Raw genomic sequence first — 17,500 nt, forward strand, 5'->3', positions numbered from 1 at the left:
ATTTTATATAAAATATTTTACAATTTGTTTTTTACTCAAATTACTATAACATCAAAGCCATGTGTATAACTAAGTTGTATTCCAAATTTGAAGTTGATATCACAAAAATTGAAGTTCCCATGAGATTTTGTTTAGGCGCTGTACCAAAAATATCCACCGGGTGTCATCCAAAAATCGATTGATTGTTTTTTTGATGCATTTTCCTGTAAATTTCAGTCCAAATATCACTTCCATCAACAAATATGGACCCTTGAGACTCAGACCTTTCCGACGATATGTGTTTTGTCAAGATTAGAAAAGATTTTGATTATAAAGTATTTCAAATATATTTTGTAATATGAAACATGACACCGCCCACTAGGGGGAGGAGCCCGCTGGAAGAATTTAGAGTACTGTTTCCATGGTAACGCAGCGTCCGTTTTCAAAACGGTTTCCACAGGAGGAATTTTGAGTTCGTAAGCTTTCGAATGATACCCAATTTATGATAATTACTAAAATATGATACGAAAAAGGCTTTAAAAATAAAAAAAAAGCACGAGGCGTCCAGCGGGACCATTTTCCCATTCAATACAATGCATCTAATTTGCATATTAATGTGTTCTTGGTGCAACGTAATGAAAATAGAAGTGTAATAATGGGAGTAATAATTGGCCATATTTTCATAATAATATCTAATATTGGAATATTGATGTGTAATTTCTTTCCCTATTCACTTGTTGTGTCTCCAGAATGCCTGATAAACATGATTTAAGTCCTGGTGTCCACTACAGTGGACATTTATGAAATCAATGCCCTGTTTTGTAGCACAAAGTCATATTTTGATTTGAAAATGAATCCGATTTAAATTATAATTACATATCATATTGCCATAAGAGTGTTAAACATTAATGTCAGCCGTTTTTAAAGACCAAGAAGTTGTTGTTGTCCTGGTGAAACCTCCAAATATTTGCTATCTCTGAAATATAATGTTCACTACAGTGGACTAAAGCCTCTTCCTGTGTCCCAGGCGGATATAGTAAAGTGTATTGTGACTTTCAAGCTCCAGAAAAGCATCATAACATTGATGTTTTCCATGTTTTATGGGGATTTCCACAGACATAATGATTTTAAACTGTTAAAACTGTATATCCCCTAACCCTCCATCACAGAAAACATTCTCCATTTTTACATTTTCAAAAAACCTCATATAATATGATTTATAAGCAAAATGTTGTCCCCGTAACGTAGGGAATACCTGAACCACACACACACACACACACACACACACACACACACACACACACACACACACACACACACACACCCCTGGTAAGATGAACCTTTTCCACAAGAATAGTTTCATAGTTGTGAAGTGTGTGATTCACTCCTGGACTTTACCTCCTGCGTCGCTCTGGTGCACTTTTTGTGTGTGTTTGCAACAACAGGAAATCAATAAGGGTGCATCATATATCCAAACCACAAAACTTTGGGCGCTTCATGAACACAGAAAGGCTTTCGGCATCCGCTCTTCCCTGGAATGCTCTGCGCCTCTGATCTACGGTCCAGCAAACAAAAGCTGTTCAATAAAGGGCAGGAATGTGTTTGCTTTGGCCAGAGATTTAGGGGCAGTAAAGGGGAAGCATTTGAGCACAACACGAGTGGACGGGACGGCTGAAAGTGTGAAAGGATAAAGGCTTTGAGTGTGTATATATATATATATATATATATATAGCCAAAAGTTTTGGAACATCTGCCTTTATGCACATGAACTTCCCATTCTTAATCCGTAGGGTTTAATATGGACTCTTCTGGGAAGGCTTTCCTCAAGGTTTAGGAGTGTGTTTATGGGGATTCTTCATTAGTGATGTTGGACGAGAAGGCCTGGCTCTCAGTCTCCGCTCTTAATTCATCCCAAAGCTTCGGGTCGAGGTCAGGACTCCAGTTCCTCCACACCAAACTCGCTCATCATGTCTTTATGGAGCGACACTTTGTGCACTGGTGCATGCTGGGACAGGAGCTCATCCACAAACTGTTCCCACAAAATTGGGAGCATGAAATTGTCCATAATGTCTTGGTGAAGCATTAAGAGTTCCTTTCACTGGAACAAAAACAACCCCACCCTATAATCCCCCCTCCACCAAACTTTACACTTGGCACAATGCAGTCAGGCAAGTCCCGTTCTCCTGGCAACCGCCAAACCCAGACTCGCCCATGGGATTGCCAGACGGAGAAGCGTGATTGGTCACTCAGAGAACACGTCTCCGATCTAATTCATCCCAAAGCTGTTCTATCGGGTCGAGGTCAGGACTCCAGTTCCTCCACACCAAACTCCTCATCATGTCTTTATGGAGGCGCTTTGTGCACTGGTGCATGCTGGGACAGGAGCTCATCCACAAACTGTTCCCACAAAATTGGGAGCATGAAATTGTCCTAAATGTCTTGGTGAAGCATTAAGAGAGAACAACCCCACCCCATAATCCCCCCTCCACCAAACTTTACACTTGGCACAATGCGGTCAGGCAAGTCCCGTTCTCCTGGCAACCGCCAAACCCAGACTCGCCCATGGGATTGTCAGAGAGAAGCGTGATTGGTCACTCAGAGAACACGTCTCACTGCTCTAGAGTCCAGTGGCGGCGCGCTTTACCCCACTGCATCTCACACTTTGCATTGCTCTTGGTGATGTAAGGCTTGGATGAGATGGAAACCCATACCATGAAGCTCTACACCCTGTTCTTGAGCTCATCTGAAGGCCACAGAGTCAAGAGCTCCAAACTTCTGTGACCCTCAGCATGCGCTGACCCCGTTTTTTTTTTTTTTTTTTTTTGTCTACCACAAAAAAAGTTGGCTTTGTTATATTACCACTAACCACAAGTATGTAATGTTTGTTTTAACTAACTTCAATATTTGTGTTTGCATTTTATAATATGTAATATAGTCCATTGTTTTTTTTACTCCTTGCACATTTGTTGTTTGTAAAATAGATAATGACTGCCATTTTGTGAGCATGAGAGCGAGAAATGATGGCGATCCAAAATCATTCCCATCTCTGTGAACTATTCTGACCAAAAAGACTTCCATAATTCATAACTGCACAATGGCATTGAGTTTCAGCCGAGCGTTATATCGTCACGCAGCGCAATAATGCCGCCCCGCTGAAGCCACTTCCTGTCACTCAGGTGGACGTGGGACAATAAAGACAGAAATTAATCGAGCAGAGATTAATTCAGGAAATGTCCCAGTGACAGGAAGTGGCTGTGTTTGGTTGGATGCACACACAAAGCGACTTGTTTCAGATCGGTGAAAGGGTTCTTGGGTAATGCTTTCATTTTTGCAAGTTATTTGCGTTTGACACCTGCCAATCACAAGACGAAATGAATATGAATATCATGTTGTTCTTACTTCTAATATAAATCATCTCCTGTTCCAGCCTGCGGTGTTGGATAACCTCCTGACCTCTATGAAGTTTGTCCTCCATGGAATGGGCGTCCTTCGAATCAACCTCGCCATCAGCAAGAACAAGGTCTGCCCTGAAGAATTGATTTATATGTGAATGAATGTATATTTAAATACAAGATATTTATATGTATATACCCTCAACATCTATATAAACATGCATCTAGTTAGCAAAGACGTTCAGACTTGTTTGCAGTTCCTACAGTGTCCACTAAGTGGCGGCATCTCGTCAGAACTAGGGATGTGAATGCAAACATCCAGCCCAAACCAACCTCTAAACAACCACACAAAGAGGGTCGTCTGCTTATGATTATGAAATATGAACGTGGTGTCGGGTGGGCTTCATCGGGTCATGTGATCAGCACTGTACTGTAATTAGACAAATCCATCCAATTGTTCTTGAGTGAGATTGCGAGCGATGCGTCTGTGTTGGGTCACGCTTTGTTCTAGTTGTTTAAATGCTGCATTTATTCATTTTGTGAGGAATACAGGAAGAATGCCTGAAGTATTACGTTTTGGATATTGCTTAGAGTAGCTTAAGCTAGAATAGGGATGTTTTTTTTTTATGTATATAAAACCTTATGCTCAAATCCCTAACCTTTAAAGGGTTAGTTCACCCAAAAATGTAAATTCTGTCATTAATTCCTCACCCTCATGTCGTTCGACACCCGTCAGACCTCCGTTCATCTTCAGACACAAATGAAGATATTTTAGTGTAAATCTGATGCTGAGAAAGGCTTCAGATAGGCCTCCATTGGCATTCAGTACATTTACACTCACAAGACCCATAAAAGGCACTAAAAACGTCATTACAAAGTCCATCTCACCACAGTGACTCTACAATAATCTTACGATGCGACGACAATAGTTTTTGTGCGCAAAAAAATCAAAATAACACCTTTATCCAACTTGTTCTTGTCTTCCGTGTGTGTCTCAACGACGCATGCGTGAGAATATGAGCAGATCCGGCGTTCGGACACATGACCCAGAAGAGATTTGTTTACGAGCAGAGGAAGACGCGCGTGTCTCAGCTGTTGAATTCTACATTGATCGTGCTTTAGGTCTCGGTGTAGTTCTCAAAAATGTGCTTAAGTGAGCATTTCATGGATTCCCGAACGGCGGATCTGCGTCATATTCTCGCGCATGCGTCGTGGAGACACACACGGAAGACAAGAAGAGGTTGAATAAAATCGTTATTTTGATTCTTTTTTGCGCACAAAAACTATTGTCGTCGCTTCGTAAAATTATTGTAGTCACTGTGGTGAGATGGACTTTGTAATGATGTTTTTAGTGCCTTTTATGGGTCTTGTGAGTGTAAATGTACTGAATGCCAATGGAGGCCTATCTGAAGCCTTTCTCAGCATCAGCTTTACACTAAAATATCTTCATTTGTGTCTGAAGATGAACGGAGGACTTACGGGTGTCCAACCACATGAGGGTGAGGAATTAATGACAGAATTTACATTTTTGGGTGAACTAACCCTTTAAATTTCCTTAACCCTCTGGTGCTCTTCGTTTAGGGGTCGCATTGGTCGTCTTCATAAGTGACCGGACACATAAAAATTAAACTTCCTCCACCCCAGTAAAACCAATGCAATTTATTTTTCTTCAATAATATTTTTTCTTTTTAATTTTGTATTTTGAGATGATTTGATGGTATTTTTTAATATTTATGCAATAATTATGGTCTATTTTTGCCATTGATATTTTTTTTTATTGCAGTATTTCAGGTTAAAATAGAGACTAGGCCTTCAAAATAATTTTTTTGAAGGCAGATTAGCCCCTCTTTTGGAATTATTTAAGAAATCATGCAACCATTGGTGTAACCACTAGAGCTCTCTATGGAGAATTCCCTAGATCTGTTTTGAACACATTTAATGATTTTTTTTTTTATGGATTTGAATATCTATTTAAAAAATCTCAAAGACTATTTATTATAAAGTTTTAGATATTTTTTTTGTTTGTAAGAAATATAGAATTTTTCTGTGAATTTGTGTTTTTGCAGATTTCCCATTCATTTCCTATGGGGGTCATTTTTGACCGAAGACCACAAGTGGGAGTATTTTTCTTATGACCAATCAGCATGCTCGAATCATGCCCTAATTTTTTTTTGTGTGTTTACAGACCTAATGCTAGAAAAGTCACCAAGTTTCATATCATTCTGATGAATCTGTGGTTTTTAACATTTCAAAACTGAAAATTTTCCGGTCAGAAATGACTGAAGAGCACCAGAGGGTTAAATTGCCAATTCATAACTAGATGTAGATCACAAAGGGTAGACTATTCATCCACAAAGCTGACTATTTAGATGGCTAGTTTTGTTAGCCCTGAAGGCTTAAGGAGTCGTTTTGTCTGAGTGACATACACAAGCTTAAATACTCATAACTCCAAAACTATAGCAAGGAGAGTCATGATGTTAGGTATCATTTGTTAGCACACTTTCTATATTTTTAGAAAATATACATTTTATTATATTTGGACAATCTAATGCTGAGAAACTGCTGATAAAAGACTTTCTTAACTCAGGAAGGAAATGGGGCAGCATAACAATTATTTTTTGATGATGTTCCCCTATATGTGTTCTGCATCTGGATCAGATTTTGTGGTGATAGCATAAAGTAATCAGAAGTTACAGCATTTGGAACAAAGGTAGCCTTTTTGTTCAGTCCTTGACACCCAGAAGACATTTTTAAAATTGTTGTTTTCTGAGGGACATGCACAAATTTAAAGACTCATAACTCCAAAACTATAGCTAGGAGAGTCAAGAAAGTATGTATCATTTGTTAGAATGCATTTTATATTTTTATAAAATATACATTTTATTATATTTGGACAATCTAAGGCTGAGAAACTGCTAATAAAAGACAATTTTTTTAATTTTATTTTTTAATAATTTTCCAAATCTTTCTTATTTGACATTAAATAACTCAGGAAGGAAATGGGGCAGCATAACCATTCTTTTTTGATGATGTTCTCCTATATGTGTTCTGCATCTGGATCAGATTTTGTGGTGATAGCATAAAGTAATCAGAAATTACAGCATTTGGAACAAAGGTAGCCTTTTTGTTCAATCCTTGACACCCACAAGGCATTTATAAAACTGTTGTTTTCTGAGGGACATGCACAAGTTTAAAGACTAATAACTCCAAAACTATAGCCAGGAGAGTCATGATGTTGGGTATCATTTGTTAGAACGCATTTTATATTTTTAGAAAATACAATTTATATTATATTTGGACAATCTAATGCTGAGAAACTGCTGATAAAAGGCAATTTTTTAAAAAATATTTTAAAATAATTTTACAAATCTTTCTTATTTGTCATTCAATAACTCAGGTAGGAAATGGGGCAGCATAACAATTCTTTTTCGGTGATGTTTCTCTGTATGTGTTCTGCATCTGGATCAAATTTTGTGGTGATAGCATAAAGTAATAAAAAGTTACAGCATTTGGAACACATCTAAGGCTGAGAAACTGCTGATAAAAGACAAAAATATTATATTATAAAAAATATCACACCTAACTCCAACAAAAATGAAAAGCTGAGATTCAAAGCTTTAAAATGAAACCTTTTGTGTTATTACATTCAGTGGTTGCTTAGTAAATTGATTATGATTTTTTTCCGCGGGGGTTTAAGGGGTTAATTAGCGTGCTAACGCTAGGGGCGCTGCTAAGGGGGGGGAAAGTTAGGACGATTCTAAGGGCCCACACACTCTTGGGGCCCCCAGAAATCAGGTTTATTAGTACTAGTAACAGTACTACTTTAATAGTTAGAAATGATAAATGTATAATCTACCAAAGAGTAACAAATAAAACAAAATTATGGCTTATTTCTGCAAAATTCACGGAGCTTCCTTTACTGTAATGTTAGTGCTAGTTGCATATAGCAAACCACTACCTGACAGTCTATTTAATAGGTTATGTTTTTCACCGCTGAAAATGAAAAGAATGTAATTTTGTTTTTTGCAAATGTGACTTATAATGCATTTAACGTCAAATAATCAACAACAACAACAAAAAAGTAGGCACTTAAAGGTTTCTATTGATAGATATATTTCTCACGTCAGTCTGTCATGTTTTTGCTGTATTTTTGTTCCTTTTTGTGCACGTGAGCCAGAAAGATGTTAAAGGAGACGGAGACAGAAAAGTGCTTCCTGTTGTTTTCTTTAGTTTTCAAAGGCATGACATTTTTTAGTAATTTTTAATCTACACAAATAAAAATAGACAACCGTTTTGAATGATGTACGCTTCTGTATGACCATAAACAGAGTATTAAGTTGTTTCCAGTGCTGAGGGCATAGCTGTCAACATTGAACATTGAAAATAAGGGAGATTTCCCGGAATCCATCCACAAAATAAGGGATTTTTTTTTTTACACGATTCTTACCCACAAACTTAAAAAAAAAGAGTCTAAAGAGTTTATAACTACACAAAATATTTTGATTTTGGCCGTCAGCGTCCTGATCCATCATTGCACATCACACTCATCTACTCTACTCTCCTTGAAGTTCACTTCCCGCTACTTTTTCCCCTCTTCCTCCCGCCCGCGGCTGCAACTGTCTTCTTCTTCTTCGATAGTAGCCTAAGCCAGTGTTTCCCAACCTTTTTTCAGTCACTTTATCATACGTTACGCTAGGGGTGTAACGGTACAGATTGCTCACGGTTCGGTTTGTATCACGGTTCGGTTTGTATCACGGTTTTAGGTTCACCGTTTCGGTACGGTTCAGTATTTGCTATGTTCAGGGAAAAAAGGACTACTGTCAAATAAAAAAAAAAGAAAATAATAAGAATAAATCATTTAAATACAAGCAGCAGCACAAATAAATACTATCGAGCAAAGATACTAATAAAATAAACTATGCTTTTCAGGTTTTTCAGGTACAGAAATTGATCAAATATAAAATAGCATTGCATATTTCACTGTATAAAGATAAAGAGATATTAATCCTATAAAACTTACAAAAGCTATTCAGTCAAGAGCAGTGAGTGATGTCCTTGTCTTTTGTTTGACATTAAACAGACAGCAGTAAAGGCTACTGCCCCTTTAAGATAAAGCTCGGATATGTGTCGTCTTTTCTGGACTGTATAAAGTTTACTTAAGCCATATACAGACTATGTCTGCTAGAATACTCATCAAGATGGACATGTTGACATGCTCTTGAACGGACAAACTCACGCAAAAAGTAAGACTTGAGAGAGAACTCAATATTTGCGCGCTGAGAGACGTGTGCGCGCTTTCGGATGAGTGCACAGACAAATTTTCTCACAGCGCGCGCGACTTCTCATTCGCGTCTTCTGGCACTAAACCAGATAGTTGTGTGTTCTGAGTTAACACAATCAGAAGGTAAAAATACGGGATATTTTACGGGAAAATACTAAAACGGGAAGACAGCGGGAAAAGAGCTAAAATACGTGAGAAACCCGGAAAAAACGGGAGGGTTGACAGCTATGGCTGAGGGGAAAATCCAAGTGATTGCGCCGGCACCTCGCGCACATGCATATGTCAGTTTCTCACTTCTAGCACTGCCAGTTTGACATTGCAGCCTGTTGATTATCAAAATAAAATAGTCAACTGAACATATAAAAAGTTCTGCAGGCTTTGTTCATAGCTGCTGAGCGTGAATTCCAGCACAATGCTTCATAAAGTGCGAGATGAGATGTGTAGCTAAACGTAACAGCTGTGTTACGATATAAGTTTTAGATAATCCGTTTGCAAAGACCGTATCAACCAAAGCTCCGCTTGGGATTGGGAAATATGCAGGTCAGGAAGGATAAGGTGACTGAGAGAAGAAAGAGAGAAGGTTATGGAGATGAGAATCAGGTATTGTGCTATTTAACACAGATATACATATATATCATTAAATTGCAGAAAAAGATTTTGGATTGCTAGGTTGGCTTGTATGTTTGCTGTGATAGAGGGCCCAACCTCATATTCTTTCATAGGGCCCAAAATTGCTAGCGGTGCCCCTGATGCTAAGCTTTAGATGTTTGACTTTTTGTGCTAAAAAAAAACATTTTAAAGGAACTGTATGTAAGAAATGTATTTCAATTAATCATAAAATGGCCCTGATATGTCACTAGACATTAAGAAATCATGTTAATTTCAACTACTTCTATCACTGACAACAGTTGTCCGGCCAGGATATTGTCATTTTAAAAGTGAAGTTGCAGCCCTCAACTGATGTTGATGTTGACATGTTGTGTTTTGGCCTGAAGCGCCACCCTCCACCTGTCGACCAATCACAAAGTCAGTAGTGTTTCGGCATCCGGGTTGCCAGCTCTGCTCTAGTTACCACAGTTGCAGCTACAAACTTTTTGGATAAAAAATGTCTAAGGAGGGGGAGAGGGAATACACCGCTCTACAGTAATTTGAAAGTGATTGCAGTACCAGTTTTGGCCACATTCCTACATACAGTTCCTTTAAGTCCTTGAAATTGAGAGAAGTCTTCCCGGGACATTCAGCTGATGTATTTCCTCATGTTTATGATGTTTCTGCAGGTCCACGCTCACTCCGTGCTGTCGTGCGGCCGCTGTTTTGACGAGGAGCAGATGCTGTTCCCGTTCGTAAGCCACGCCCTCTCCTGTCTGTGGGCGGATCCGGGCGTGCGGGCGGCGGCGCTGCGAGGATACGAGTTTGAGCTCAATGACTCCGCACTATAGTGAGTACACACTCCTGTAACTGGGTTAATTAGTCAGCATCACTAAGTAGACAGTAGCGCTAATTAGTGTTAGACCGATATATCGGCCGATATTTGCGATTTTTACGTGTATCGGCTGATATAAGGCTGATGCGTTCGCCGATATTTTTTCCCTGCGTTATTTCCAGACAGGCGTCCACAGGGCAGCTCTCACCGTCTTCAAACTCTCTCGCTCTCCCTCGCGCATATTAATCAAAATCAATTGAGAATTGACACGATGGTAAAAGGTGGAAAGACTGAAGTTTCACGTGGAGCATTGGGAGATTTTCTCCTGAATTACCGCTGGTGTTGCTCTACAAGAGATTAAGTGAAGTGAACCTACACTCTAAAACATGCTGGGTTAAAAATAACCCAAGTTGGGTTGAAAATGGACTAACCCATCAATTCCCAACCGCTGGGTCAAAACAATCCAATTGCTGGGTTAGTCCATATTCAACCCAACTTGGGTTATTTTTAACCCAGCATTTTTTAGAGTGTAACCATTAAATGACTAGGTTGTAAATAGTTTTAAATGAAGTATAGTACAGTCAGTGTGCACTTTATTATGCTGCTCGCTTGTTGATACTGTGTGCAATAGTGTAATTATTTTATTTATGCTTAAATATTTATTTTCACCACTGAACTCTCTTTTTAGGGCCCAAGCCCTGAAAGGGCGCAGAGCCCTATTGTTCTTCCTCAGATTATTCTTTGTTTTTTTTTTTTTTTTTTTTTTTATTTTTTTTTTCGACTTCTCGGGTACTTTTGGGGCACTTAACATGCTCGAAAACTCTTGAAACTTCGCACAGGCGTCGGAATGCGCGGCCATCAGAGCCGGGCTGAAGCTGGTACCCGGGCGTGGCAGGGGGGCTCGACAGCGCCCCCTTAAGTGGGGTCTGAAAACTTGGTCCATATATCAAACACACTTGCACGTACATGTATGAAACTCGGTACACATATAGACCTCATCGGGCCAAACAACTTTCGTGCTCATAGTTATGCGTCAGCCCAACAGGAAGTGAGCTATAATCGGTTGTTCGGAAAACCCATGCTCTGGAATTTAATATACTCCTCCGAGGCCATTGTTTCGATCATCGCCAAACTCGGTCAGCATGAAGAGAACATATCCAGGATGCTAAATTGCGAGCGGATTTTTGATATCTCAAATGGTGTGGCCGTGGCGAAGCAACGAATTTATGGCGAGAAAAGGGAAACAGGAAGTGTGTTATAACTTGTGCAAACATTGACTGATTTGGATGAAACTTCAGCTGTGTGTTTGTTGTAAGAGGCCGATCACATGGATATGACTTTTGTGAGTCAAAGTTATAGCGCCACCAACTGGCAGCAGGAAGTGTGTCACTTTCAAAAATGCTTTGAATCACCATCTTATTTTCACCCCATTTACTTCAAACTTCATCAGTATAATGTGAAAACATGAGAGATAGAGACGTATGAAATGGATTCCTGAAATTTCAAATACTGTTGCCATGGCAACGTGTCAAAGTTTAATAATCTTTTGGCTGTTCTGAGGCTCTTAGCATGCTTGAAATTGCTTGAAACTGCTTGAAACTCAACACACACATCAGAGATGTCAGTCAGTACACATGGACAAAGCCTCAGAAACGGGCGGGGATGAGGGGCTCTCTAGCGCCACCTTTTGACAAAAGTGAAGGGCTTCGTTTCATCTACAATCACCAAACTCAGTATATATATTGATCTCATCGAGCCGGACAACTTTCTAATTTACAGTCATTAGCTCCGACCAACAGGAAGTCAGATATTTTGGTTTGAAGGTAAATTTTTGGTTAAATCGGGGTCTGAGTTTTTACGTTCTCCTCGTAGGCGTTTTATTCAATCTCCACCAAACTCGGTCAACATGAAACAAAGATACTGAAGATGCTAAAATGTGAACGGATATTGGATATCTCAAACGGTGTTTCCATGGCGAGGGATTAAATAAGGACAAAAAAGGGGAACAGAAATTCTCTGTCTGCTGCTCTCCCCTCAATGAACACAAGATGGCAGCATTGTATTAGTTTTGAAGCAGGATAAAAAAAAAACTTGTTTCTCTCTCTCTCTCTCTCTCTCTCTCTCTCTCTTGTTTGTGATTCATGAGGACACAAATTTGTATAATGACATGGGTATTACACTGGTATTACAACGTGTATGTGTGTGTGTTTAAAAACATACTAAAACAATGTTTTATTAAAATGTAACCAAATAGCTTTAAAATAATCATACTATTTTTCAGATCAATATATTTATTTTATTTAATATATTTCTTCTGAATATTTATTCTCTGTCTGCCCTCCCCTCACTAAAGGGTGGCAGTGTTGTGTTATTTTTTAAACTCTCTTTCTGTGTGTGTGTGTGTGTGTGTGTGTGTGTGTGTGTGTGTGTGTGTGTGTGTGTGTGTGTGTGTGTGTGTGTGTGTGTGTGTGTGTGTGTGTGTGTGTGTGTGTGTGTGTGTGTGTGTGTGTGTGTGTGTGTGTGTGTGTGTGTGTGTGTGTGTGTGTGTGTGTGTGTGTGTGTGTGTGTGTGTGTGTGTGTGTGTGTGTGTGTGTGTGTGTGTGCAGGCCCGTCGCGACAAGGCAGGCAAACCAAGCAATTGCTTGGGGCCTCGAGCTGGCCTGGGGCCCCAAGACAGCGACAGGTTAAGAATAAAATGAAACGACAAACTGTGTGAGCGCCCCATTGATAGTCAATGCAGTAAAGTGCAATGACACTGCTATCGGGATCCCCCTTAAGGGGCCCCTCTCAGAAGTCGCTGACAGCAGCCAGCCAACCACGCGATCTCTGCTGCGGCAAAATACAAAATCTTCGGATTTTAAGCGGAATTTTATGCTTCAGGAAGCCAGAAAAGAAAATAGAGAAAGGAAGAGGAGGATAAGAAAAAACAAGATAGTGGTATGTGATAAATTACACTGGATAAAATAGCTCTACTTGTCTTGTACAAAAAAAGTGTAAGTTTGCAGCAGGTAGGCTAGCAAAAATATGTTTATGTTAGCTATCGTTACCTGCCTGACGGCAAATGCTGCTTGTAACGAACAGTTAGTGCAACTTTTTTTTCGAAAAGACGGAATGACATGAGATTGCTATAGCTTTGTAATAGGTTTTGATGAAAGTGGCATAGCATGCTATACTAACTATTATTTATGCTATGCATAAATAACCTGGAATAGTTAATATAGCATGCTATATTAACAATTATTATAAACATTATTTAACCAGAAAGAGGCAGAGGAACATGATTTTTTTCATAGCTTATCTTAATGTGCTAGTGTCGGGATATATACGGTAGTAGACAGTTTATGCAAATATGACATTATTTTTATGAGTTACCAATAGATCTTGAACAATTACTTTATTCTGTGGCAATTTTTACACTGTTACATTTTGAAGTACAGTATCAGGACAACCCACATGTTTGACTGGTACTGTTTACATGTTTTACTGGTACTGCCCACGTTTTACTGGTACTGTTTATTAACTATTTAACAAGGTATTATAGTCATCGGTTGCAACTTTATAATAACCATCCAGATAATGTTTATAGACAGTTTACAAAACAACTAGTAACCCTTAAGTATTCCCAAAGTGTTAGGAATATCTGGTCCGTCTATCTATGTAAAAGTAATGTTTATAGATGTTTAAAAAATGGTTACTTAAAGGTTTAAAAAAAAATTAATGATACAGTGGTGTTTTTTGCAAATGTTTTCAAATTTTATGCACAGTATATGCAACAACAGTATTTGCACTGTAAACCTTTTTATTAATATAAAGTGTAGGTGAACTTAAACTGTATGGCTATGCTGGTATGCTGTGTGTGTGTGTGTGTGTGTGTGTGTGTGTGTGTGTGTGTGTGTGTGTGTGTGTGTGTGTGTGTGTGTGTGTGTGTGTGTGTGTGTGTGTGTGTGTGTGTGTCAGTGTCCTATCTGTGTGGATGCGTCTCATGTCAGCTAATCAAGGGACACTGACACACACACACACACACACACACACACACACACACACACACACACTCGACGCATAGATAGACTCGCGTCAGTTTCCTGCTCACATCGAGTTCTCTTTTGCTCTTGAACAAACAATAACACAGAGGATTTTGAGTATTCTCATATTCGAGTCTTAAATTAGTTAAATAACGTCTTAAATGAACTTAAAGAGTTGTGAGGAAATGAGATGCGCGGGACAGCGCGTGAGATCCACGGCTGTTCTTAAAGTGACAGGAGCACTGATGATGCCTGTCATTAATGTTCATCAAAGAACAACGGGAACAGAGAAAATTGTAGCTTTAATGATGATTCATCTATATTTCATTTATTATTTATGCAGTTAAGGAAGGTTTGATAACTATTACATTTCTGTATAACAGGGAAGGCCATGGGTAAATATAACATTTATTATTTTGGTGATTTAGGTAAAATGGTTTAAAAAAAACACAGCAGAACCACAGCGCATCTGATATGACTGGCATAACGCTGGCGAAGTTAGGGACCGTCTGCAAAGTTACATACAACATTGAAACGTGTATAACGTTACCAAACTTCACTAGCATTTAAAGAGAATGACAGTCATAAAACTGACTGTAAAGTGTTCATCTAGGTGTCAGGTATGATGCACACATTTTGATATTTAATAAAATAAACTGTCAAATCATATGGAAATATGGATATGCATTATTTCACTTGGATACTGTTTGGGCTCTAACACAAAATATGCTTGATTTAAATGCATCGTAGCTGAACACTGATGAGAATATTTATTGAGAATATATTTACAGAGATAATATTAGAGATTATATTTACGACAAATTATTATTATTTATGCGTTATGCGTTGCTATTGACGACGGCCATTAAGTAAAGAAATCCCACAGAATCTAGCTTAAAAAAGTGCTTAGAGCTGCTTTAGTTATTTGTTGTTTGTTTAATTTCAAATATAAAACTTGTTGAAATGTTTTAAGTGTGTGCATCTGTTCTTTTTGAACACTTTCATCTTGTTTGAACAAAACCGTGATAATATTGATAACCGTGATAATTTGGGTCACTATAATCGTGATGTTAAATTTCCATACCGTTTCATCCCTACTTTAGTGTGAATAAGTAAAAAAGAACTACAAACACCTTGAATTAAATACTGGCCTTCTGGACTTACAAAATTTTGAGCAGGAAAATATAACTTTTATTTATTTTATCCTATGATATTAAAATTAATCTAGATTTAAATTACATCATGGGTGTGGCTTGTGGTGATAGTGGCACCAGTTGCTGCGGTAAATGTGGCATATTCGAGCGATTCTAAAATATTCTCCTGTTTAAATGCATATTGCCTGCCGTGCACAGTTAAGCTGATGCCACCGGCGTGGCGGTGCCACCGGCTTGGGCCCGTCATCGCTGCTCGCAGCTTTAATTTTTCTTGTTCTACCTCACCTGTTTTTATTATTTGTTAAATATATATTTTTTTAGTTCAATAAATGTTCCTTTTTTAAATTGTAAATTTTTAATTGTTATCATCGTGATCATTGTGTCATTTTTATGTTGTAAATTGAGGGAGCAAAAGCAGTATCGGCTCCAAATATCGGCTCAAGAAAATCGGCAGCTCGTATCGCTCATCGGCTAAGGCTGAGGAAAAAAAATCGGTATCGCATTGGCACTAAAAAATCCATATCGGTCGATCCCAAGGTCGAATGCAGTTATCACAGTAATATCTGTTATTTGTGTGCAAGTGCTCAGCTTGTTTTTGACCAAGAGTTGATAATAATCTAATATTCAAATAGATATCCTAGAATATATTTTCAGAGGCTTGTCGTTTCACGTTTTTGTGATTATTTTTTGAGTGTTTAGCTTCTTAGCTGCTCTGAGAAGTGCCTTTATAGACCTTATGTAGCTCCTCCCCTTGCTTAGAGCCGGGCGACATGACCAAACATTTATATCACGGTATTTTTCTAGTATTTTTCACACAAACTCACCAAAACTAGACAAGTCATATATCAAATGAAAGCTCTTGCCCTCAGGAATACCACTGTGTGGTTTATTTCACAGATCCAACACTTTACAGTAACGTTATTATCAAAAGAATCACGAAGATGGAAATGACTCCTTTGAACAAGCGAACACATGAGTCATATTCCTGTTTGGATCACTAACTCGTGTAGCTACAACCCTCAAACGCTATATCGGCTCGTTCCTTACGCTGTTTTCTTCAAAATGAGACTATTTTCACATGTGTGTGAGCGAGCAAGGCCAAACCACACTGTGATACGTCACCGATGTCCAGATCAAAACATGTGATGCAGACAAATCCTCTTATTGTCCTTAGTTTTGATCGTCTTTGTTAGCCGCGATTGTCACGCATTGCGTCATACGTCAAAAAAGCGGAGTATCTCAGCTCTCTTTAAAAACGTCGATCATGCTTCTAGACCAATCAGAGCCCGAGATCTCCCTTTACAAAGTTGAGGAGGCGGAGCCTCGATTGCACGGCGGCCGGCGAGTAAGAGTTATTAAATAGTTCGGACAGATTTATCTTAATAACTTTTTTTTGGAAGGAGATATCAAGAAAATGATTTTTCCCCCTGTTTACTGACACCTAGAGGAATCCACAGAGGGAAATAGACCAAACAGATTAAAAATGACAGATTTTCAAATAACAAATTAATTAAAAAATTTATATTTTTATATATGTTTATCATAAAATTGTTAGGGCTGTCAAAAGATTAATCGCGATTAATCGCATTCAAAATAAAAGTTTGTGTTTACATAATATATGTGTGTGTACTCTGTATAATTATTATTTATATATAAATACACACACAAGCATGTATATATTTAAGAAAAAAATATTATTTTTATATATAAAACATTTATATTTATATATATTATAGATTATATAAATGTATATGCAGTATATACATGCAAATATTTCTTAAATATATACATGAATGTGTGTGTATTTATATATAAATAATAATTATACAGAGTACACACACATATATTATGTAAACACAAACTTTTATTTTGGATGCGATTAATCGCGATTAATCTTTTGACAGCCCTAAAAATTGTGAATAAATACAATAGAATATATGCAATATTCCACCACTGTGTTAAAATCTAGAGTGTTTTCTGTAAAATTAGACAATTTTTATCAATTTACTTCAATGTGTGTGTGTGTAGGGCGCTCTTTTAAATTCAGATCTGCCTAATTCTCAGGCCTTGAGGAAAGAGGTTACTGACCAGAAAGACCGGAATGGACGCTTCGCATCTCATTTGAATACATTTAAACAAGCTCAAATAGGCCAATCATGATCCGTAAAAAGGTCATGAATGTTTTATTATGATCTAATTGGTTATTTGACTCGGGTGCTGACCCCTAAATCTCTCTCTTGTTCGGTAAA

General features: G+C 38.2%; 1 protein-coding gene across 2 annotated transcripts in view; it reads left to right on the forward strand.

Annotated features, from left to right (window-relative positions):
• Positions 1-17,500, forward strand: part of gnav1 (guanine nucleotide binding protein (G protein) alpha v1) — an 84,268-nt gene that overhangs the window by 14,581 nt on the left and 52,187 nt on the right. The window contains exons 3-4 of one of the 2 annotated variants that reach the window (XM_079808620.1): positions 3,407-3,499; positions 9,930-10,090. In XM_079808620.1, coding sequence (XP_079664746.1) covers positions 3,407-3,499; positions 9,930-10,090 — 254 coding nt within the window. The remainder of the gene's footprint in view (positions 1-3,406; positions 3,500-9,929; positions 10,091-17,500) is intronic. The other variant, XM_079808621.1, reaches the window with a different exon arrangement.

Source organism: Gobio gobio (assembly GCF_949357685.1).
Source record: "Gobio gobio genome assembly, chromosome: 24".
Lineage (NCBI taxonomy): Eukaryota > Metazoa > Chordata > Actinopteri > Cypriniformes > Gobionidae > Gobio > Gobio gobio.